Here is a 23464-nt window from a genome sequence, read left to right on the forward strand (position 1 = left end):
CCTTCAGAGATGCGAACCCCTCTGATTCTCAGATTCCAAGCACAAAGCCTGCACAGATCCCCCACATCTCAGATCCCTTCAGAGCTGCTGCACTGAGTTGGCGTAGATGACACCGTGCGACCTCTGCGAATTAGATGCAAGTTTTAGTCGAAGGTCAACACCCTCTCCGCACATTGACTTGATGCCGAACATGTCGGCGATGAACAGGCCGGTCAACCTGGACAGGGTCGCCCTCAGACCTTTGTTCTCATTTGGGCCGGCGAACTCATTCTCATGTCTGATCCAATCAATAGGTGCTGATAGGCTTTTGATTTTGTTGGTAATGCGCTGAGAGTTTTGTCCGTCCTCACAGTCAAGATGAGAAGGACTTTGGACTTTCTGATAACTTCATCTTTGGGCTGATTTCGTCAACAACGTTCCCGGCTCACTGCAATCCGTCATCGCGACTCCTATGAGGGCCTTGGTGGTACTAATTTCTGGAGAAGGTCCGCGGATGACAAGTCGCAAGTGAGATGTAAATGAGTTGCAGTGATGGTGCGTTGATACTGAGCCAGCTTCCGGCCAAGAACTAAGTTGTGAGTGCGATGAGCAAAACACCAGAGCGGTAAGTGAATAGATTGCCATGAGCATCCTGCTATCATCCCCTGTCTGAGCAATCCATCAACTTCATCACCACAGGGGAGATATCATGGTCGCTCGACAGAAGCTGTTTAAGTGGCTGCCATCAAATAGGCCATGACAGACAACTGCGACGCTGCACTTTTCCACCACACCTGACGGGTCATCCTGCCTGAAGCTGCCAGTGACAAAAACTTATCGAAGTTGAGCTCTCGTGGACAGTGAGTCCTGGTTGCCTTCCTTAGCAATCTCAAGCCCTGCAGTGTAGACGTGAGTTCCTTCCTCACGCCCCTATCACCGCTGCATGAGGTGATCGATATTTCAACTTTGTTGGCGCGGCAGTTGGCTGTGCGTGAATGGATTATGTCCGTGGGCTGTAACATTACTTGGCCTTGGGTACCTGCGCCTTAAGATACAGGACGGGTGCGGAGAGCCGCCTTCGGCTGAGCTAGTGCTTTTCCCTTTACCAGTCAGTGATCACGATAGCCCTGAGAGCGGTACTCAGCAAGGTCCTTAAAGAGAAAGGGGGATCAGAACCATTCAGGAGGGATGATGCCTGAGGTCTCCTTGGCCCGCAATATGATGCTCTCACACCCCTCTGTTCCCTTCCATTAATTCATCAAGGACGCGAAACCAAGTCGGACAGATGTAACTGTCTTTGCCTTGAGGGGGGACAAGACCTCCAGGAGGAGATCATATATCCACGTATGTAGATACGCCGAATGCGTTACGCGACCTTGCCGAGTACTAGCCGCCTAGGTATGATCTCCAAACTCCTCATGGCGCAACGTTCCAAGTCATGAGTATGGACAACGAAACTGGCCTCTGGGTATGTCCGAATGGATCCTACGACACCCCTCTCGGAGCGGCGAGTACGCCCTTTTACCTACCTGCCTGCCTGTCGACGGCGAGGGCTGATGCTGTGAGGGTTCAGTGTGCTAGCTAAAGACGGAGAACGGGGCACTGTACGTAGCAAGCAAAGCACCCCTTTATCTCCGCAGCCTCGTCCAAGTTCGAGCTTGCCGTAATCAGCTGGCCGGGGTTGGCTTATTACCTGGAAATAGTTCTCACGTCTTCAAAGTTGGGTAGACTCCTCCTTTGCGCTCTTCCATTGACATATACGATGCGGTTACACCTTGTAGCTTAGTATTCATCCATGCAGCCAATGTTGCCGCTGGATGATCCGACATACCACTTGGAAGTATTCACGGAAGGAGGTTGCCACGGGTGCCAGTTATTGGCTGGATTCCGATCCCTTTTGGTTTCTTATATTGACATTACGTATCTTTTTCTCCCCCGGAAATGGCCGATGCCACGATTTATGGTATCACATCTCTCGGCCCAGGGGGTAGGTCTGTCGATGTCGCTGAAGTCTGTCTGATCTCGAAGCAAATACCCATTGGGTGGTCAACATTGTTAAACTGTCGATTTTGCGTCTCCAACTCCATTCAGGCAGAACGCTCACACCAAGAACTTTTTTCATGCCGATCGGTCTAGCAAAGACCATCCCGGCTCCACTATCCAGCAGTGGTAGGAAATATACCAACTCCTGTACGCCTCTCTAATGCATTCATGCCCCACCGCTCAAACCGCGCGCTCAAGAAATTTCACTATCATTAAAGGCCCGATAGAAAACTTAGTGTGCCGCAGTGGCCTCGTCCTCGCTATCGATCTGGTTTGGGCTGCCTCTGAATCTGGCTCTCTTAATGGCATTCAGATCACCCTTTGAGCCACCTGATCCACCTAGGGGTCTCGGCCCTGAGGGCTTTCGTGCCTGACTCTGTGGCGATCTCAATGCGGCGACGGGAGACTAGAACCTTGTAAATATTTCCGATTTTCAAATTTGGAGGCCTGTGAACGTACCTTGTCAAATGCTGGGCTTCCGGCTCTTGCCGCAGCAACATGGTCGACGTAAGTCGGCTGTCTGTTCGAGGGTGTAGGACTCATCATAATCTTGGGCGGACGTTGCGGCACCAACGGTTCGTCATTTGGAATCTTCGGCGGTCGAGGCGGCCCCTGAGAGCTTCCGGATTGAATGCTCCTGCTATCATGTATTTGGCCTGGCTCTGCAGAGTAGGGCGAGTCAGAAATAGGACTGAGATGTCCTCCATAGGAAATGGTTGCGGCATGGGTAGGGTGCAGCCCCAAGTGGGTCTCCCACTGAGACGAAGTCTGGGAAGTCGGCGAGATTTGTTCGTTGTTGTAGTGTTGTGCTTCAGACTCCAAACGCGACTGGAAGCGACCCGTGGGCCCTTGTCTAGGCTGTGGGTGCTGAAGGTTGATGCTGTTCCGGTGAGCCTGATACTTGGGGTTGTCAGACAACTGGCTTGGTACTAAAGGAGATGGTGGTCGATTCTCCACGTCCTCGTATTGATCCCGATTGAACGAAGTGTTCGACCTAATACGGTCCTCGCCTTGAGGATCATGCTCGTACTCATATTCTCCGAGATTGGAACCTGATCGAGAGTGCTCTGAGTAAGGTCTAACTCGTTGTTGACTTGACCGAAAGTTATCGGCAGAAGATGAAGTAGTCTTGGACCACCGAGAGACCATCTTTGGAATAAAGGAAGATGCAAAAGACTTGTGCTTCCTTCCTGATGCGTCACCTGCGGAGAGGTGAGGAGTATTTTCATTGCTTAAAGATCCCGTGTTTTGGGCCAGCGTTCGAGGCGGAGTATTCAAGGGAACCGAACCTCCTCTGGCTTGTCGAATTCCGTCGTTCCTTGGTGGCGTGCCCAGTGGCGTGTGGCTCACGACTTGTGCATTCCCGCCTGCAGCGCCGAGATGGTTCCCATAGTCGTCGTACTCTTCATCACCTTCCATGACTGTGCTCACTCGGTTACCAGAATCTCGACGCATGTTGTGGTTGCGATAATCGGCCTGGCGAGAGGAGTTATTCGAGAAGTAGCCCGAACGATCACCGGTTGATGAGGTCCCTGCCTGACCCTCTGGTTCATATCCTGTGTCTGTAGGAGCACGAGTGTTTTCTGCAGACGTCAAGCTTGTAGATCTAGGCTGATCTCTTGCAACAGCTCTCGGTTGTGAAGCCCTCAATGCCTCGACTTCGTCCAAAAGCCGCATCAGCATTGCCTCAATGTTTTGCAATTCCAGCGAGTTTTTGGCTCCAAGGCCTCTAAGCGCACGTTGGAATACATTGCGACGCTTCGACGGCATGTCTTCCTCGGAGGTTGCCGACATTGTCGGGCGAGGAGCAGCGATGGGTTGTGGTCGCGGCCCGCCGATGATCTTTTGGGTTCTTTCATGTTGCCTATCAGCAGTGTCCATGATGAGATCGTCCTGTTCTGCAATGAACTTTTTCATGTCTTCAAAGGAGTTACGCATCTCAGCAGCGCTGCGAACTAGAGTCACGAGAATTTCCGTATCTCTTGCATTTCGCTGGGCGTCGCGCATTGTAAGATGATCCATGAGAGCCACAATATCCTTTGATTGGATATTATCACGGCCGCGGCCTGTTGCACTGTCATACATGGGTGACATGCCATGCGAAAGACCACTAACATACTGATCTCGCTGGGCCGTAAAGGGATCGTCTGCAATAGGAGAATGGTCGAGTGGTATATCCGGTGTGAAGGTGTCGTCTTGAACACCTCGGCCTTGGGAATAAAGGCCTGGCGATGGTACATTTGCTCCAGTTTCATAGCCCTCATCCTTAGCCCCTGGAGGAGTTGACAGAGGCTGGGGTTGCAAATAGAGGTCACGTTTCGGATCAAAGTCATGATCACGGTTGGTGGACAAGGGCTCAGGGATGAGATCAGCCCCAGCGGAGCCGATGTCGCGACTCACCGGCGGAAGCACCAGGTTAGCTCGAGAGTGTGGAGGTGTTGGATCATAAGGCCAGTGCTCAGTATTGCCCTGTGTGAGGCCGCCAATCGGGCCTCGGATGATAGACGGATTCGTGGTGATGTCTGACTCGGGTGAACGTTCCACTTGACCGCTGGGCACATTACTGGTAGCAAGAGGTGCAGGGTGCGCTGATTTAGCGGAAGCTTGCTCCAAATGTTCAAGTGAGCGAGCAGGACTCTGAGGTGGCGACGTCATCACAGCCGCTGCTCCTGGAGCGAGCCCGTGTAGGCTCTCACTATGGTTTGAAAGCTGTCGTTTCAGCGGGCTGCCACTGTGCCTCGACATGTAATCGTTGTGGGATAATAGAGGACTTGCCATCTCATGAGCGCCAAGCGAATCCGTCTGGCTGTGACGTGGTGAATATGTATAGTCGGCGGAGAGGAGAGAAGGTTCGACTAGCGATGCAACAGCGGACTCGACACCTGACGGTTCATCCACATACTGCGCTGTTGCCCCGATGCCTTTAGCGACAACCTGTTGGCCTGCAGTGACTTTGTCGATATACGGCGAGTCACGATAGCTGTCGTCTTCGTGGTGTTCTCCAAAAGCAGCGTGTGGATCCATTTGGCGAGGAGTGCTTTCAAGCGAGCTCACATGTTGAGCCATGACCTCACTCCGGCTCTCCAAGCTCATCCCTTGAGGCCGCCTAGAGCGGGCCAGGTCAGTACTGGGCGCTGATGACAAGGAAGAGACGGAGACTTGGTCATCCATTTCAGGATGTTTGCCCGGCGAGTGCAAAGACTCCGAGCTGTGTGCCTGCATCAAGGAGTTGCGATTGGGTTCCGTAGTCGCATAACTGGCAACGCTCTGTATCGGACTAAGGCCCCGTCTAATGGGATGCTGCTGATGAAGATTCCTCTCATATTGACGAGCCCTTTCTGGATCTGTTAAAGCCGCAAAACCATGAGTAGCAAAATCCAGCTCTTCAGGCTCATGTGGTTTGTCAAAAGTATCCTCATCGAACATTTCTTTCTTTGAGGACAAGTCGTGGGTCGACAAATCGTGCTCTGAAAAATTACCATGGTGGGTACCGAGTCCCCTTTTCAGATCGAGAGCGTTGGCGGTGGGCGTCGTTTGAGATGCTGGCGACGAAAGTTCGAGAGGAGATCCGCGTATCACCTCACGCACCTCACGCCGGGTTGGTGTCTCGGCGCGGCCATCATTTGAGGATTTAAGCGAGCTTCGAGTGAGATCAGTACCAATTTCACTGACGAAGGGCATGGGTGGCACTTGATGTTTCTGGAAAGCGTCCTCCTTCTCTGTATAGCTTGCGCTGCGGCTGCTACGGGATTTGCTCCTCCGCCGTCTGCGGTGCTCCGAGTAGTCCAGACTCGAGGCCGAATCGTGCGATTTCAGAGCGGCAGCGGTCAGGGCTGCGCCACCAACGGACCCAGCTGCGACATCACGGGCACGTCGGCCTTTGGAGTGCCTTCGGGACCTCTTCTCGTCGCCCAAGCTGTCGACAGACTCAGATGGCTCGTAGCTTTGCTCAGAAGGTGAATCATAGTCGACCGTCTTGTGACGTCTGTGACGACGAGACGAATCTGAAGGCATTCCACCTTCAGCTTCTCGACTGACTCGACGTTTGGATTTGCCCCCTGATGATCTGCGACGCGTCCTGTCCTCTCGCGATAGGGTACTCGACGACACATCGGGATTGCTATATTTATCATGCCGAGATCGGTGGGAATGCTTCTGATCTCGGCGCAATTCATTGAGCTCGGGCAAAATAAGCCTTCGGATGGCATCTTCAACGGCGTGAAGCAGTTTCGGGTTGTTCGTGACAGAGACGTTTGATGTCCCTGAGCGGGCCGATCGTTGGTCTGTGGCCCGCGGGTCTGCAGACATTTGAGAGCCGCTGACAATACTAGAACCGGTCATGCTTTGCATGGAGTCATCGTCGACGTTTTTGGTGACACGAATTCGCGGTTCGGCGTGCATAGACTCCGGTTCTCTGGTCGCGCTGCTCCGACTTCCACTATGGCTGCTATGATGACGCTTTCCATTACTCGAAACGCGTGGCTTGTTGCTCAACTTTTCGATGACTTTCTGCGTGATTCGCTCGTTGCTCAGATTACGTTCGGCGGGAATAACAGGTGGTTTCAAAGATGCCCCTTCAGCAGACATACCTCGGGTGATGCTGACGCTCTGGCTGGAAGGGGACATGTTGATAGGTGGATTGGGTCCTAGAGAGCTCTCTGCTGGCATAGACGAAATGTCGGATTCTGGGATTATGTATCTGGTCTCAGGAAGTGAGCTCAAGACGGACCTGTCGCTGTCCTCGTTTTGTAAGACTTCGATGTCGACAGGCACGGCAGGCCTGAAGTCGTCGCCTGTATCCAAAGAACTGATGCTGCCCTCAATGACGTTCGGCGCAAGAGTCTCGTTTCCTCCAAGTGAAATGCGGTGGCTGAAGGATGGCCGCCTCGCCGTCGGAGACTCGGTGACCAGAATGTGGCGGTCGCTTTTATCTCTGTTCTTCCGAGAGTGAGATGGTGTGTAGCGAACTCGTAAGCTGGGCCTTCTCTGCCCAGAATCGGATGCTTTACCTCCTTCAAATAACTCAATAAGCAATGAAGTTTGAGATTGTTGACCGGACTTTGTTAGTTTTCCTATGTTGCGCTTCGGGGCAGGGGTAATGGTGATTGGGCTCCCGTCGTCAGGAATGATCTCGGAGGTCTTCTCGCTTCGTCGAGACAGATCGGTCCCAAGGTCCGTACCGTGGCCAGTGTCGTCAGCCGACTCCAGTAAAGAGTCTGTAGGCGCAGGCAGAATTGGGCGTCGACTCGAAAAGCCCATCCTGAAGCGACCTCAACTTTGCCGGGTCATGGAGCACACACGCAGGGGTCGATGCGCATGTGCCCTAAGGGTCTGATGGTTATATTCTTGCTAATAAGTTTGGAGCGATCATGGTTGGTGGAGGTTCGCTGTGAGGTTGATCGATCGAAAGTAAATAGACAAGCGATGATTTTGAAACTGTTCCGCAGGTGCCCTTCTCTTGTCAATCACAGGTTTGATGACGGTGAAGGTGATCTTGATCTGATGGGCTAGCAATTTACAAGGAAGCGAAGGTATGGGCAGGTGATTGTGGTGGTGTTAATGGTCGATGCGCAGGCGAATAATTGCGAGGTTGGGAGTTTGTGGTTCGGCGACCGCAGGTGACGGTGAGTGATGGGACGGGGTCTCAGTGAGACGAGTCAAGTATCAATAACCGTGGATCACAACGAAGCTGGAAACGCTCATGGGTATCATGTCTGTTTGGCAAGACAATAGTCGCTGCAAGAGCAAAGCAAACAACGAGGAAAAGGATGAAGCAAAAGCGGTGGACTTGGGCTGCAGATGTCCGAAGAGGCACCAGAGAGATGCCGCGCAGCGAGCAGGTGCGGTACTACGTACTTAGTTGCAGGTGAGATGGATGGATCGGGGGAGGCGGAGGCGACCAAGGACACCCAAGAGCCTAGGGAGCCCAAGAGAGCTTGCTCGTAGGGAGCCTGGCCCCCCGTCAGTGGCCGGACCTTTTTTTCATGGGTGTGCCGCTAAAGAAAACAGCGTCCAACAGGCCCATCCCCCTCCAGTCAGGGCCAAAAGCACACGCCACTGATGCACTTCCCAGCACTATTGGTTCACCGCCCGAGGCATGGACCTTTCTGACCTCTCAGGCTGCGCTCCCTTCCGCTTCTCCACCGATATGCGCCTGGCTAAACAGATAAAAATTCCCCGGGAACGAACACCTGGGTCTCATTCACTGGTTCAAGACTGCGTGTTCTCGTCCACCAGACTATCAAAAAGGAAATCGACAACCCAAAAAGCCTCTGTCCCCTGCTCTCAGTTATGCACATTATTGCAGCAACTGTCGATCCCAAACCGCCATCTCAGCGCCGAGATCAGAGCACCAGACGACAAGAACAGGCCACTGAAGCACCCTTGCACAGATCAACAACGGATCTGTGGGGTGTAGACTGGTGAGTGCCAGGAATGTCAGGTTTCTCTTCCGCAGAACGCACAACTGCTGTAGGTGATAGCCTCCTGTCGCCGGCCTCGTTCACGTTCTCCACCGTCCATTGGTCATTGCTTTGCGCGTGCATATCTGCAAGGTCACCTGTTGATGCAGCGACCTCCTGCTCCTCTACTGAGTCCTTGACCGCCTGAATTTGTTGCCGGAAGTGGAAGCGCAGGACGGCATACGAAGCACTCTGAAAGAGAAGCAAAAGACATACCAAGCCAGAGGCAGATCCGAGGAAGCGGTTGGCTGGGCAAATGGATGGGGCAGCAACCCTTCTTGCCCTTCTCACTAAAGGTTACGGGCCTTTGCCGCCGTCGGGTCCACCCACGGGCCACGGCCTGATCCTGGCGATGTGAATCTTTTGGTTGTACGGGCGACCGCTTGTGACAAGCAGTTTCAGGCTTGCAGCGACTTCCATCCCACCTCGCCATTCGTCACTCAGCTGTGCGTGGACAGGCGACGCCTCTTCAGCTTGCCAACACATCAGCCACCAACCTGCCAATCGAATCCTTTGTCTCGCCCAGCATTTATGCACCTCACCTGCACCAGCAACCAAAAATGTGTTGCGCTACGGATAATGGATGTTGTGCTACAATGCCTTCAGCACGGGAATATGGTGGGCTTTGCCACGTGCTGCCAGAACCCGGCTTCTCAGGTATCGACAGATATCGCCGCATCTAGGTGCGATAGAAGATATTGTACTGACGATGAGGTCGTCACCTACCTAGGGTGATAGAGTGCCCTGTGAACATTGGGGGTTGTGCTACATCGCTTGGAACACACCTGAAGTTTTTGGCCGCCTTCACGGACAGCTGCTCCTGCATGGGGTATTAGACGATCCCAGTCACGCTTGGACCATCGTCTACACCGAGCACACCGAATTGTGCGAGCTTCAAACCTCGTGGTCGTATTGATTCCCACAAGAATCTCCGCCAATTGGATCACCGCTGTCTGAATCTATGTCTGTGCGCTCTCGGCGAATCCATTTTCTAGGATGTCTATCAGTTCATCAAGCCGTGCGATGCTAAGACCCGTATATTCATGCTTTATTAAGTCTTGGTTTTCGTCTTGCGCCAACAGCACCGTGGCCGCACCCGCTCTCCAACCCGCTGCCATGTCGTCGATGCTATCACCGACCATAATCAAGCCCGATCCCAGATACCTCCTAGCCAACTCTAGGGGATCAAATTCACCACGATCGGCCTCAACCGACTCTCGAATTTCACCAATTTCAATCTCCCTATCCAACCCCCAAACCTGAGCAATCATCCACAGCCCGTCGGGACTAGGCTTTGGCGACACTCCCTCCGTCTCCCTCGTGATGATGGGCTCAAACACTTCCTCAGGTAGGTAATTGTTCAACAAATGATGCACGGGGGCAGGGAAATTTCTCGTGCAGAGTGCCTTTTTCACGCCCCGCTGAGTGAGGTAGTCCATGAGTGCCTGCAGGCCAGGTTGCGGGCGCTGTGAGGACATTGCGTGGCGCTCGATGGCCTGGATCTTAGCAACCGCGCGAGCTTGTGGCGATAAGGCTGCCGGGTGGGCAATCATGTCGCTGATGGGAGAGAGTATATCTTCGGATGGGAGCTGAAAGGGGCTCAGTGTCGAGTGAGGCGGTGGCCGTCCTGACACTGAGTCTGGCGCGATGTCGTCGCTGCTAGCGTCGTCTGGGTTGTCGGGTTCATTGGACAGCGAGCGGATGTGGTCGAGGATGTCGACTGATCTGGGTATTCCCAACGCCTCACGCATCTCTCGAAACATGTAGTTTTGAGGAAGACTGGTGGAAGAAAGGTAGGGTTAGAGGGTTCACGTTCGCCAAAACCACGGATGTAGTAGACTTAAGTCAATGGGGCGACATTGTTGATGTCGACAGATAGGTTACGCACCACAACGTCCCATCCATGTCGAAAACGATGCCCTGCAACTTAGGAAGATCGTGGCCGTTCTCGGCGTCGGGGTTGAGCGGCGCGAATCGCTTTGGCTTTCGCTGCCGAGACCTCGCCGTCGCCGCCTGTGCGCATGACGCAGATGACGTTGACATTGCTGTTGCCACTCTTGGCCTCGAGATGTGCGATGCGGAAACTTTTGCCGAGAACTGCAGACAATGACATGCGGAATAATACGCTCTCTGGCCACGGAATCGGATCGAGGTTGAGATTGACAGGAAGAAGAAAGGGTGTCTTGGTGTTTGCCGCTGGCTAGTTCGACTGGTGGCAACGATGACGGGACGGCAAGTTGCTGCGCAAGGGCGAAGAGGGTAGAGGGTGCCAACTCTCGGCCACGCCAATGTTGAGAGGATATTAGAAATGGGCGTTGCGGTCATAGTATTATCTCATTTAAAACCCCTTAGAAGGAAAAAGGGACGCGGCATATGGCATTGTGCGGTGATGATGATGTCGGGACGGGAAAATCCGTGCCATGATATTACTAGCGAGACAGCCTCGCCTCGTCTCTCACCAAGCAGGCCACATCATCCAGCCTTGGTGGGGAAATATGAATAAATATCAACGACAGCTCCGAGTTCAACGCAACTCACCCTAATCACCCTCCTTCTCACCTTTCGTGCCCACCCCGCAGGTCCACGCCTGGATCTCATCTAATGGTCATGATCCGCGTTTCAGCTTCGTCGAGGAATCCATTCTGAACAGTATCGTTCGTAATTCCAATGCGGTAAAATAGGTTGGTGTCTTCCATGTCTTGTTCGAGAACAAGAGTGACATGCTCACTTAACCGGAAAAACCATCGATCAATTCCCGGAGCGGCCTTTCCGACAAGATTGATGGCATCCGCTGACCATGCATAGCTGGCTTCATCCCCCCCCCTCTCCCCCCCTTTGTTCGTAATCCGAGCTTGGGATTCCACGTCTCCGCGTGCTGAACGCCCTCTATGCGGACGCCGAGTACAGGTCCCGACAGCTTGATGTAGGCCGAAGCGACCAGCCCCGTAGGATCCAGGCCTTTTGGCTCTCACTTGGCGTCCAGTACCTGTACGAAGCTGGTTACCTCCCTAGCGAGCCCATGTACTCGCCCCCGCCCAGCATCCTGAAGATGGCGGGCTATGCCGGACAGGGCTGGAAGGATGTCTCTGTCGTTTGTTAGAGAGGTGGCAGCGAAGTTCCCTAGTATGTGGAACCATTCGTAAACAAAATCAAAGTCATCCTTTCTGTTATTGTCAGTATTGTTTCCTTGTAGGTCGTCTGTTCTTTTCACTTCTCTGAGAATCTTGTTGAACTGTCCTTTCCACCCAATGGACCGAGATGGTCAATGTCGCGACACTCGCAGTCAGCCATGCACCGACATTCCCACGTTACCTCGCTCTTGTCATGGTATACGATTCGCGGGCTTAGATACCTCTCCTGGAAGCACCATTCTCTCATAATGGTGGGACATTGAGAAGGGCAGAAATCGAATTGGCCCACATTTTTTTAGTCTAGAAAGTCATGCGATATGATGGACGAAGGAAGACGCTGTGACGACAGCCATATCGATCTGTGTAATCGTGGCGGATAGGTTCTGGTCTTGATGGTGCTAACCTATCCTCAGAACTCTGAGAACTGGAAGCGGAGATGGCGAGGTATGAATGCCCGTAGAAGGAAGCCATCTGACGTGCCTCATAGGCCCAGTCGAGCAGGTCATCTTGCACGATGCAAATGGCGTCGATTCATAAGTCCTAGGGCACGCGTGACGGTAATGGCGTCTCGAAAAAGGGTAGGCATCTCACCGAGAGGGATTCTTTGCTTGCGCTGCTCGATATTACTTTGCTTGGTCCTGTACTCTGCATTTTCCCCCCACCGATACGAAAGTGTCATGTAGTGGGCAGCCTCCCCAGGGGAACAAATGTGGAGGAGAGGCTCATCTCTGCCTCCGTCCCTGCCGTCTGCTGTACTAACGTCAATAACACGACTGGGAAGTGGCCAGATTGTTGAAGCATTACCCTCGCAGTGCTGGGTGCCACACTCCTGGATCCATTCTCTCAGCTTCTGGAAACAAACCTCGTCAAAGGGACTCCGGGCGATATGGGAACGTTGTCGGATCTCGGGCCAAGGGCATTCTTGTGAAGATATTAGTAAACTAGACTGCTCACGGAATGAATTAGAAGGGAAATAGATACTGTTAACCGTGTAGCAGTCAGATCCCGGACTGCCTGCTAGGTAGGCGTAATGCATGAGCGGCACCCTGGCAGACTTGGCCCCTATACGAATGCTAAGGTCGTGGTCGGCCAAAGCACGCATGCACTCGAATAGCAACCTGTAGAGATTACATCTGCTGTCTGCCTTCAATCGGGCGAGGAGCAGATGAGCCCCTTTGGAATGCCCCCGGAGGGGGAGAAAGAGCCAATGACTGTGAGACTGTCTGGATCTGTGTGCGAGTCAGCGCAGCCAGAGGAGTCAGGTGAGCCAGGTGTAGTGCTCTGGCTCTGGCTCTCGCTCTTGCTCTCGTGAGCGGCAGGTAGGCATAGAGTGCCATCACGTTGTCTCGATTGACAAATGCGGGTATCAAATAGTTTTACACTCAATCCTGGTGGGTGGTTTGGTGGTAAACAGTCGTCGAGGCTTTGGCGAAATATACCTTTCCATGAGATCCGGCACTTCACTGCGAGAGAAAATTTTCAGAGAATTGGTTGACAGACACAGATGGTTGCGCAATCGTTCAATTACACAGCTTTCCTCAAACGGCAGTCTGCGCCTCAGTGATTTAACTTATTTCCGGTCTTTTGCTGTTGGAGCTGGCCCATAGCTGCCTCGAGGCTCAAGGCCATAGGTTTGTCCCTCCTTACATCTTGAGCAAGTGGCACCTTCTGGCCTGCACCCGTCTACCACTTAACGAGGCGCCTGTAACGCGACTCGAGGGTATCTGCGAATAGGGCATAGGCAGCAAGGCAGTTCCCCGGTGCTGTCGGAGAAGGATGTTGATCTTTCTGAGACAAAATGACCTACAACAGAACAGAATGGAATGCTTTGTGGGGTGGTGCAGCATATATCGCTTTTCAGCAAGAGACGGCGAGATGGAGATGGGCTTTCGGGCGGCTTTTGTCCTGACAACTCTAACTCCGACGGATTTAGTTGTCGCACAGCTTTGCACAACCCCAATCACCTCTGGATGCATCAGTTGAGTTTCGTATTTGCGTGTGATCGATGCGGAGCCTACCTAGCGAGTCCAGCTCGCTAGTATCAATGTTGAGGCCAACCACAAAGGAGGTGCTCAGGCTAGTGAGGTAAGCGCCAAAGCTTGGCCTGGTGCTGGTCGTTTCGAAATCACATTTAAACCACCACTTGTCACTGCTCACTGCTCACTTCTGCTCGCTCTTTCTCCTTCTCATTTTTCTCTCCATGTTCAGGGAAATGTCGTGAGATTTGGTTGTGGAAAACGCTGTATACCGCGCTCGCGAGCCCATGCAGTATCAATTGAGCCATTGATACAATATTGCAATATCGCCGAGAACTGTTCTTTCTCAGGAACTTGAGATTTGTGCTATCTACTCAAAGTGACTGGATATGGCCATTTGAAGCTGCTGCAGGAATTTGCGCCCTCATCAAACCTCAGGCTCGAAGGTATGGAAGTGACCTTGAGCCAGTACGCTTTGCTTGAGGGTATTGATCTAGAATGTTCGGGGAGGAGTCATTGTCATTGGTTTCGACAAGCTCCCGGACAGTCGAGAGATGTTGTTTCGGCATCAACGCTGCTAACAATTTCGGTATGGGATACCTTGGCTAATGCTTCTGGGACGGACGTTTCGAGATGTTTGTGTTAAAATTGTTGGCAGACCTGATGCTCCGATCAACTGGTTCAAGGCGCAGCCTGAGTTGCACCATACGGAATGGGCATCTGGTGGGCCCAAAAGCTATCTTGAATCGGCAGCACTACTTTTCACGGTATCAAGTGGAAGATGCCATATTGAAATAACAACCTACCCAAGCTCTGAAAACGGGATTATCGGGTCGAAATCTTCTGTACTACTACGCATTCTATGGCTTGAAGCAAAGGCTGAGCGAGATTTTGGACAATCTTCCCAAAGACATATTTTACAGGAAGCTCGACTACGACAGTAACAAATTTTTGACGTTGTGCGTCCAACAAGACTTTTTCTCACTCGTCTTGAAGTGCTGGTCTCGTTCTGGGCTTTCCGACTTCACTAAGGATGAGCACGGTCGCACCATGATTCATGTCGCCGGTATGGCTCAACCTGGGAGACAACGGGGGACGGTCCGGCCTTCACATTGCTGCTGAAAACCGCAACAATTTGGCGTGTCGAGATCTTCTCCAGGCTGGAGCAGACTACCAACCTACGCGACAAGCAAAGTCGGCTTCCTGCTTACATCACAGCCGAACAAGGTCACAGAAATATTTTGTTAAGGTTGTTGGAGTATCTGATTAGCTCCGCCGAAGAGGACGTCGAGGGCCGACAGAGCTTGCATTTCTTGGTCATGTGGCATCTAGCGAACTTCGTTCGCCAGTGTCTGAAAGTTCTGCGCCGAAAGCTTGATGTGTTTGACAAATGAGGTCGGAATCCCCTACATTACGCGGCTATTTATGGCAATTCTGGAACGGTGGAAGCCCTTCTCGATGCTGAAGCCGTGCCGAACATTCGAGACGCGGCAGGAGTCATAGCTCTTCATCATGCTCTAGTGGACGGCTCCCTGCCAAGCGTGCAATCGCTTCTTGATTTCGACGCCAATCTTCACGCATTGGACAAAATCGGACAAAATTCTCTCCAGCTTGCGGTGCGGAGCGAGAGTTTGGCCCTGGTCTATACTATCCTAACCAAACTCTCGAAGAGCCGAGATCAATTGAAGGTGATAACTCGACATGCCGATGTCTTTGGGCGCACCGTTCTTCCCGTTGTTGCTGGTTGGCAGAACCGCTCAGCACATGTAGACGACGGATTTGATGGTGAAGACATGGCTTGGTCGAATCGGAGCTTGACGACGTTTTTATTAGTCCCCAAAATGTTCTCGACTTTGCAATCATCAGGCGTTAGCTGCCGTTATTTGTTGAACTAGGTGCTGGTCCCAACGCTCAGGACAAAGAAGGTCGGACACCGATCTACGTTGTGATAAAGTGGACCTGCTTTGTTGCTCTTGAAGTCTTCTTGTCAATCCCCAGTGTGGATCTATTCCTCAAGGATGGGAGGGCATGCACAGTTTCGGATCGAGCCGTCAACGATGGGCACCAGGAAGCCGCGGACTTGCTCAGATCTTCGACCGTGGAGCACTCGGAGGACAGGCGGTCGAAGATCTGGCCACTTTACAATCCGTGGACGGAGCAAATGGAGGATGAACAGAGCATAACGGACGACGCAGAGTCTGGGCACCATGAGAAGCGTTTGGTCTGGGTAGTGTGAATGTGAGCCCTTTGTGCATATCACATTCTTCGTGCACGTCACTCCTCGGTCTCGAGGTAGCTCTCCAGCATCGTGAAGCATACCGCCGACAAGAGCGCAACCTTGTCGATTAGAGGAGACTGGCAATGTTTTTGAAATATTCTAAATCGCAGACTTTGTACCAAGACACAACGGTTTTATGGGTCGCTGTGATTTACTTTTAAACAATCAGACGCTCTTCTCTTTTCGTATGTTTTCTGCAGACTCCAAAAAGGCGCGCCCTCTGTCCATCCCAGCAACTCAACAACAAACTAAGCAAGACATGCTGTGCCGTGGGGGTATAAGCTGCTAGTAATACAAAGCTCCGACCGATTCGCCAGCTTCTGAAATGCAACAACAAATATATCTCGATGCAGACACCAGAGCTCAGGTCCGTGCCACCATTCGTCCACATATTCAGCGACGTTTTCTTCTCGCCTCTTCTTCATCAAAGGCCTCTTGCGCTTCTCTCTCGGCCCGCTCTTGCTCGTCCTCCACGGGGGCCGTAATGAATTCGTGCTGCAAAGCCTCCCTTGCAGTCATTCGTTTCCCAGCGTCGAGTTCGAGAAGGCCATACAAAAACGACACTGCCTGAGCCTCTCCCGGCCGGAGACTATCGTGCTCTTTCTCGCGGCAACTTGCCCAAATGATGATCTTTTCAAAGCTAAAGCCGCGTTCGCCAATGGTCTCGATGTTTGTTTCAAAGAGTTGGCCATGCATGGCCGCCACAGACTGCATCTTCTTTCGGCCAAATATTGAAGCCATTTCAATCATGGCGTCAACATCATCGGCGCTATTGAAGAATGGAAATCGTCGCGCCAGGAGGGTGAGGAGGATCACCCCGGCTGACCAGATATCGATTTTGGTGGTTTGGGCGGTGCATTTCAATAAAACTTCGGGCGCTCGAAAACCACGGGTCCCTGCCCTGTTTGCCCTTCGAGATGGTCGGCTGTCACTCTTAGGGTACCCGGTCGACACCTGCTCGGGCGACGACTGCAGGACCTGCACTGCATATGAGTTGATAAACTTGTCTCTCCTTCGCTCCCTTGACTCTGTACAGAGACATGGTTGCCAGTCTGTGCCTTGCCGCTCAGCGAGGCCAAAGTCGACCAGAACACCCTGCCTCCTGGAGTGGTCATAGAGGAAATTGGTGGGCTTGATGTCGCGATGTATGATGCCCGCCTTGTGGACGTGGGCCAGGCCATTGAAGAGACAACGGAAGTAATGCCGCATGTCATTGATAAGAAAATCTCGATAGTACAGGCGAAAATCGAGGTGTCTAAAGTATGGCAGTACCGCGACGACTTGATCGAGGTGGCGGAAGGCTGTCAATAGTGGACATATGTATGGCGAGTGGCGTAATTCGTGTAAAAGCTCCAGTTCATTCATGATGCGGTGAGGCGAGGACGTCACATAGATCTTCTTCAACGCGACAAGCATAGGTCTCCTTCGTGATCTGTTGTCCATACGATGGAAAGCATTTGTTTTCCGCCTCTTCGTAGGGGGGACACCCGTAGTGGACTCGCTCGTAGGGTCATCATTCTCCTGGTCCAGCTCGTCCGGCTGAACAAGCTCTTCGGCCTTGTATACGGTAGAGAAGGTGCCTGCCATGTAGGGGTCAGCAGAGGAGATAGCAATGTGCCGCAGCTGATATCGATACCTTCGCCAATGCGGTTGATAAGTCTGTACTTCTGGGAGATGCCTCTGAAGCTTTCCTCGAGTCTGCGCATGTCATCGACTACGCTCTCATCGACATCGTCGTCGTCGCTGTCGTCCGAGTCTTCTGAGACTGGATCGTCGAGAGAGTCCTCCTCTTCCAACTCGTGCTGCGCCATGTCCTCTACCCCTCTTTCACCCACACAAGGCTGGTTGTGTGCATCCTCGTGAATGGCAATCGAAGTGTGCCCCATGTTGCCTTGTCTGGGAAGCTCCCTCCCTCCGTTCCCTTGAGTCCCTGCTGCGGCCCGCCGTGCCTTCTCTCGATGGCGATGACGCGTTGACGCAGACTCAGGTTCGGCTTCCTTCTCAGGCGTGTCTCCCAACCCCGAGTCGCTTAGCAAGACATGATAATGCGAAAGCAAGGCCTTTGAGGTCTTTGTTGACTGTAGATCGGTCTGTTTTGGCTGGAGGCTTTGAAGGACACCTCTGGCCGTCTTCGCTAATTTCATAGTCGTGGTGTTTGTATGTGGGGCATCACAGGGCATATCCGCCAGCACAGATTAGGAAATTCGTCAATAAATCTAGTCACGAACAACAACAGCCGAACGGCCGCCAAAGTGGTCGCAGTCAGTCTCTTGGGTTCTGATCCTGTTATTGATGAAGGCAGCGAACTAGCAACATTGATCAGAGAAGGCTGCCGACACTGTGAATGTCCAAGTCTTTTTCTACCACCACCCTGTCAGCACAACAAATGCGCCCTCCTCACAACAGAATCTCTACCTCTTGACCATTGACCACTGACCACAGCGAACATGGATGATCAGGTCGAATTCGACATTAACGAGTCTTTGAAGCTGTACCTCAGCGATGTGACGACCATCGCCACTCCTGAAGCCAATCCAGAACTGATCGACTGCGAAAATGACCCAGACAGCCTTACACCCGGGCTGGTGGACAGTGTGTTGGACTCGGTGATCGATTTGATCACGGAAAACCCAGAAGGACTGTGCAGAGGTTCGACATTTGATACCCTACAGTTTCTGTTAAAGTGCGCTCGCCCACCTCCACTCCCTCCGTTGCCGACTATTCTCAATGGCTTCGTGCTGAACTATGTGTATCCAGACATTCATCCGTCCTGTCTACTCAATCTCTGAGTAAGATCCTCAACCTGGTCATTTCCGGACTGTCAACTACCGCAGATGTTGCAAATCACGACATTGAAAATGACGAACAGGAGACCTTGCCACAACACAAACGCCTGCTCGAAATGTACGCATTCCTTCTTCAGTGGTCCATCTCCGCCGTCGAAACAAAAGCACAGGAGAAGTCGAGCACGGGGCCGGCTCGAAGAGGTGGCAAAGGCGCAAAATCAAAGTCGGCTGCCAAAGACAATGCTTGGGATTCTTCCAGCCAGATCCAGAGTGCAATGGATGTCATGTGTCGAGTGATGAAGCTCAAGCTGAATCGCATTTTCCAGACAACCTCTGATCGCGACACGTTCATCAATCTGTTTACGAGATCCATATACATGATCATGGAGAGTGAGGCAAGAGTCAAGATTACCGCGGTTCGCATGTTTTGCTTCAAGGTGCTCTGCGTTGCCGTGAAGCATCATGGCCACGCTCTTGGAGCACAGACCTCAATCGTCCAGAATCTCACGTACTTTGAACATTTGTCGGAACCCATGGCCGAGTTTCTCCACATCTTGTCAGAGCAGTACGACTACCCTCAGCTGTCTGCCGAGATTCTCAGAGAGCTGGCTGCAAAGGAATTCAGTCAGAATGACACGAAAGGGCCAAAGTCGGTTTCGGCCTTTATAATCAAGCTTTCAGAGCTCGAACCGAGACTCGTGATTAAGGAGATGGGCCTTCTTGCCAAATTCCTGGACAGCGAGGCACACACCTTACGATGTGCAGTGATTGAAGTCTGTGGGAATTTGCTTGCAGATCTAAGCAAACAAGGTGAGAAGACCGAAACCACCAAGATACAGATCAATGCTTTCTTCGACACTCTTGAACAGCGATTTCTTGACACAGCCCCATTCTGCAGAGTACGGGCAATGCAAGTTCTCGCCAAGATATGCGACCTGGAGCAGAAGTTTCCTAAGAGGAGACAGAATGCGGCCGAACTTGCCATGCAGAGTCTCCAGGACAAAAGCAGTAACGTTCGACGCAATGCTATCAAGCTGTTGAGGAAGCTGGTTTCTTCACACCCATTTAGCCTCATGCACGGTGGACAACTTTCACACAAAGAGTGGATAGAGAGACTCGAGGCAGTCGAATCACAGTTGGACGCCCTGAAGCCCCCACCCGACTCACCTGGGCTGGCCCGGACGGCTGCAGGTGAAGACCGAGTTGACCAAGAACTCCTTGACGATGCAACCCAGGCAGAGGAAGAGCCAAAAGAGCCGACTGAAGAAGAGAAAATTGCTGCGGTGAAGAAGGCGCAAGAAGAGGCAGCAACGTCTGAAGTCATAGGCAAACTCCAACTGACCCGCAAATATTATCTCGAGGCTCTCAGATTCATCGAAATCATTCATGAGGCCTCTGAAATCGCGGTCCAGCTATTGTCGTCGCCCAACAAGACTGAGGTAATCGATGTGATGGACTTCTTTGTCACGATTGACGCGTTCAAGATCGAGACGGCCCGGAAAGGGATCCGTCGCATGCTGCGCTTGATCTGGACTAAAGGAAACAGTGATGAAGGCAAAGGAGTCCAGAACCATCTAATCGACAACTACAAAAGTCTCTTCTTTGATGCCCCTGAGATGTTTAGCGCCAATGATGCTGCCAATTTCGTTGCCAGGAACATGATCAGCTTGACATTCGGGGCAACACCTGCAGAGTTGACCTCGCTGGAACAGCTGCTGAGCACCATGTTCAAGGCCGGTCACATTCCCGAGTTAGTGATTACGAAACTGTGGCAGGTATACGGCGTCAACAAGGAAATCTCCAGGGTCCAGAGGAGAGGTGCCATCATCGTCTTGGGAATGATTGCTCTCGCAAGTCCGGAGGTTGTGGTGAAGGAGATTGACACGATGTTGCGAGTCGGTCTCGGACAGCTAGGGCGGAATGACCTCGTGCTCGCCAAGTTCACCTCTGTTGCTCTCCGACGCATGATCCCAACAGCGAAGAAGGTGCAAGAGAAGACTGCTTCCGCCGGTCTCTCGAAGATGTCCAACAACCACGAAGTTCTGCGTATGCTTGCATCAATCCTCCTCACAACCTCGGCAAGCAAGGACTGGTATGGGATGGCAGAACAAGCGATCAGCGCAATCTACGTCCTCTCCGATCATCCAGATGTCCTGTGTTCTGAAGTGCTGAGACAGAAGACTCGGCTTGTCTTTCAACAGACAAAAAACCTGTCGTCGCTATCGAGAACCTCTTCTCCAGAACCCGATGCAATGGACATTGACGGCGACGAACCAGTCACAAACCCGGAGAGCGAGCCACACGAGCTGGATCCTACAGAAACCAAGCAGGAGAAGCCTTCAATTGCGCTCTCACAGCTGCTTTTCACTGTCGGCCACATTGCCATCAAACAAATCGTGCATCTTGAGTTATGTGAACTCGATTTCAAGCGACGGAAACAGGACCAAGAAAAGAACAAGCCAGTGGCCAACCCTTCCCCTGACAAGTCCTCAGGTCCCACGCCGGCTCAACGGAAGAAGACTGCGGCAGAAGAAGTCCTCGCAGAGAAGCAGAAAGAGGAAGAAAAGGATGAGCTGGACTTGATCGGTGGCACGACCGAAGATGACTTCACTGAGGCTATTACGCATATTCGAGAACGAGAGTTGCTCTACGGTCCACATTCGTTGCTCGCAAATTTCGGCCCTCTGGTAACGGAAATTTGTGCAAACAATACAGCTTACAAAGACCGAAACCTCCAAGCTCAGGCGACGTTGTGTCTAGCGAAACTCATGTGCGTGAGCAGTGAGTATTGCGAGAAGAACTTGCCACTCCTGATTACGATTCTAGAACGATCCACTGACCCTATTGTCCGGTCAAATGCTGTGATTGCGTTGGGCGACATGGCGGTGTGCTTCAACCATCTCATTGACGAAAACACGGACTTCCTCTACCGCCGGCTCAATGACGCTGATGAAAGTGTGAAACGAACTTGTCTTATGACATTGACCTTCCTCATCTTGGCAGGACAGGTTAAGGTGAAAGGTCAACTGGGAGAAATGGCCAAGTGCCTGGAAGACGGTGATAAGAAGATTGCTGATCTGGCACGCATGTTCTTCACCGAGTTAGCGACCAAGGATAATGCCGTGTACAATCAGTTCGTCGATATGTTCAGTGTCCTCACTCAAGAGGGGCCGTTGGAAGGCGGAGTTATGGAAGAGGAAGCAGTCAAGAGGATTTTGAAGTTCTTGTGCGGGTTTATCGAAAAGGTACGCATGCACCACTACATCTCTTCTGCCTGCAAAATGACAACGCCGGAACGAGACTTTATGCCACTTCCCCTCAACTAACTTTGTGCGCGAAATAGGACAAGCACGCCAAAAACCTGGCCGAAAAACTCGCAGCCCGACTTAATAGGTGTGCGAATAAACGTCAATGGGACGACACAGCATACGCGCTGTCCTTGCTGCAGCATAAGAATGAGGACATTGTGAGGAGGATTCAGGAGGGGTACAGAGTGGTAGAGACGGAGGCGTAACATTCTTTCTTTTGCCCTCGACGAATGTAACTCAAGAATCTGGATTGGAGGCGACGGTGTGTTACTGACACATATGTACCATAGACAACGAAATGAATTGGACGAGATTATGAAATCCGTGTAGTGTCCTTCTGTGTTTGTTGGACGATGGATGGTTCCCAGGTCTTTTCGTGGTATCCTTCTGGCAAGGGTACGTGCGGTATAGGTAGCCAGCATGGCAGTTTGGGATGATCCTCTGTGAGGCTTCGTTCGGAGTATGTGGTGCATACATAACGAGTGCCTAGGTCCGTACATCCACATGATCGAAACGATCAGCAATGGTGATGTGATGTGTTAGATCGGATCCCCTTCTCTCCCCTCTTTCTCTTTTTTCAGATTTCTCGAGGTACCACAGGGTGGGCTTAGCGAGCTCCATCGTCCCAAGGGGAGCCCGGGAGTGGAGGGCAGGTGTATAATTGCATTCATATCCATATCCAGTTTCATTTGCTTCATATTTACTACTTACTGGTAGATATATTCGCGGTTGGAGGGAGGAGAGAGGAAGACGTCCTCCGCCACCGCGTTTGCCTTTGCTCGGAAATGGAGATGGAGATGGAGATGGAGATGCAGATGCAAAATAGAGATGGGAGTGTAGATAGATCGGATTATAGCCAGCAGTGTGTGCTTCTACGGACTGTTTGTGCCTGGCTTAGGTACCTGGTAGCAAGCATGGGACTCACTCCCGTCTGTTCGTGGTGGACTTTGATCCTCGCACGAATCTCCCCCATCATGGTCGTTCCTTCGTCATCCGCAAACCCTCCATAACTCCGGTTCCCTTCCGGCAAGGACCAGGACAAGAACAACAGTAATCAAAGGTCGTGGCTTGTACTGGTGCTGGTAACTCTAGTCATTTACCGCATCGGCACGGCACAAACGCCATACGACAAAACGCCACAGAACACCACTGCCGTTGTCCGCGCCGAAGGTGAAAAATGTCAGGCTCGGTCGCACTTTTCCGGCTTTGATCATGATGGTGGTGATGGAATAGGTACTCCGCAGTCCATGTTATGTCGGTGAATTCCATTTCGCTTCGCTTTCGTAAGGAGCCAGCGGTGAGACGGTAGCTTGTCCTCCCATCTTTGTTCCCTCGATCGGTCGGTCGAGAAATCTGGTTTGGATTTTGAATTCGATCGACTGGTCGAGATAGTTGGGTATATAGTTAGATATGTGGGTGGGTGGGGTGGTAGCTTGATATTTGGAGATGAAAAAGGTTGCTGGGTGATATTTCAGACACCCATTTGCGCGGTTCTGGCGAGC

At 52.1% G+C, this 23464-nt stretch overlaps 4 protein-coding genes across 4 annotated transcripts; 1 reads left to right on the plus strand and 3 right to left on the minus strand.

The window, feature by feature from the left end:
• Positions 1-2254: 2254 nt before the first annotated feature.
• Z519_11977 (uncharacterized protein) lies at positions 2255-7281 on the minus strand (the record flags this gene model as incomplete). Its single annotated transcript, XM_016769685.1, has 2 exons — positions 2255-2428; positions 2482-7281. The coding sequence occupies 2 exons, from the start codon at positions 7279-7281 to the stop codon at positions 2255-2257; spliced, it is 4974 nt and encodes a 1657-aa protein (XP_016614010.1).
• Positions 7282-9442: 2161 nt separating this feature from the next.
• Positions 9443-10526, minus strand: Z519_11978 (uncharacterized protein; the record flags this gene model as incomplete). The annotated part of the gene is made up of 2 exons (XM_016769686.1): positions 9443-10262; positions 10372-10526. 2 exons carry the CDS (start codon positions 10524-10526, stop codon positions 9443-9445), a joined length of 975 nt encoding a protein of 324 aa, XP_016614011.1.
• Positions 10527-16261: 5735 nt separating this feature from the next.
• On the minus strand, positions 16262-18012 carry Z519_11979 (uncharacterized protein; the record flags this gene model as incomplete). The annotated part of the gene is made up of 2 exons (XM_016769687.1): positions 16262-17448; positions 17505-18012. 2 exons carry the CDS (start codon positions 18010-18012, stop codon positions 16262-16264), a joined length of 1695 nt encoding a protein of 564 aa, XP_016614012.1.
• A 303-nt stretch (positions 18013-18315) lies between these two features.
• On the plus strand, positions 18316-22168 carry Z519_11980 (uncharacterized protein; the record flags this gene model as incomplete). The annotated part of the gene is made up of 3 exons (XM_016769688.1): positions 18316-18551; positions 18626-21899; positions 21998-22168. 3 exons carry the CDS (start codon positions 18316-18318, stop codon positions 22166-22168), a joined length of 3681 nt encoding a protein of 1226 aa, XP_016614013.1.
• Between the last annotated feature and the right edge of the window lie 1296 nt (positions 22169-23464).

The sequence above is a fragment of the Cladophialophora bantiana genome, assembly GCF_000835475.1.
Source record: "Cladophialophora bantiana CBS 173.52 unplaced genomic scaffold supercont1.25, whole genome shotgun sequence".
Classification (NCBI taxonomy): domain Eukaryota; kingdom Fungi; phylum Ascomycota; class Eurotiomycetes; order Chaetothyriales; family Herpotrichiellaceae; genus Cladophialophora; species Cladophialophora bantiana.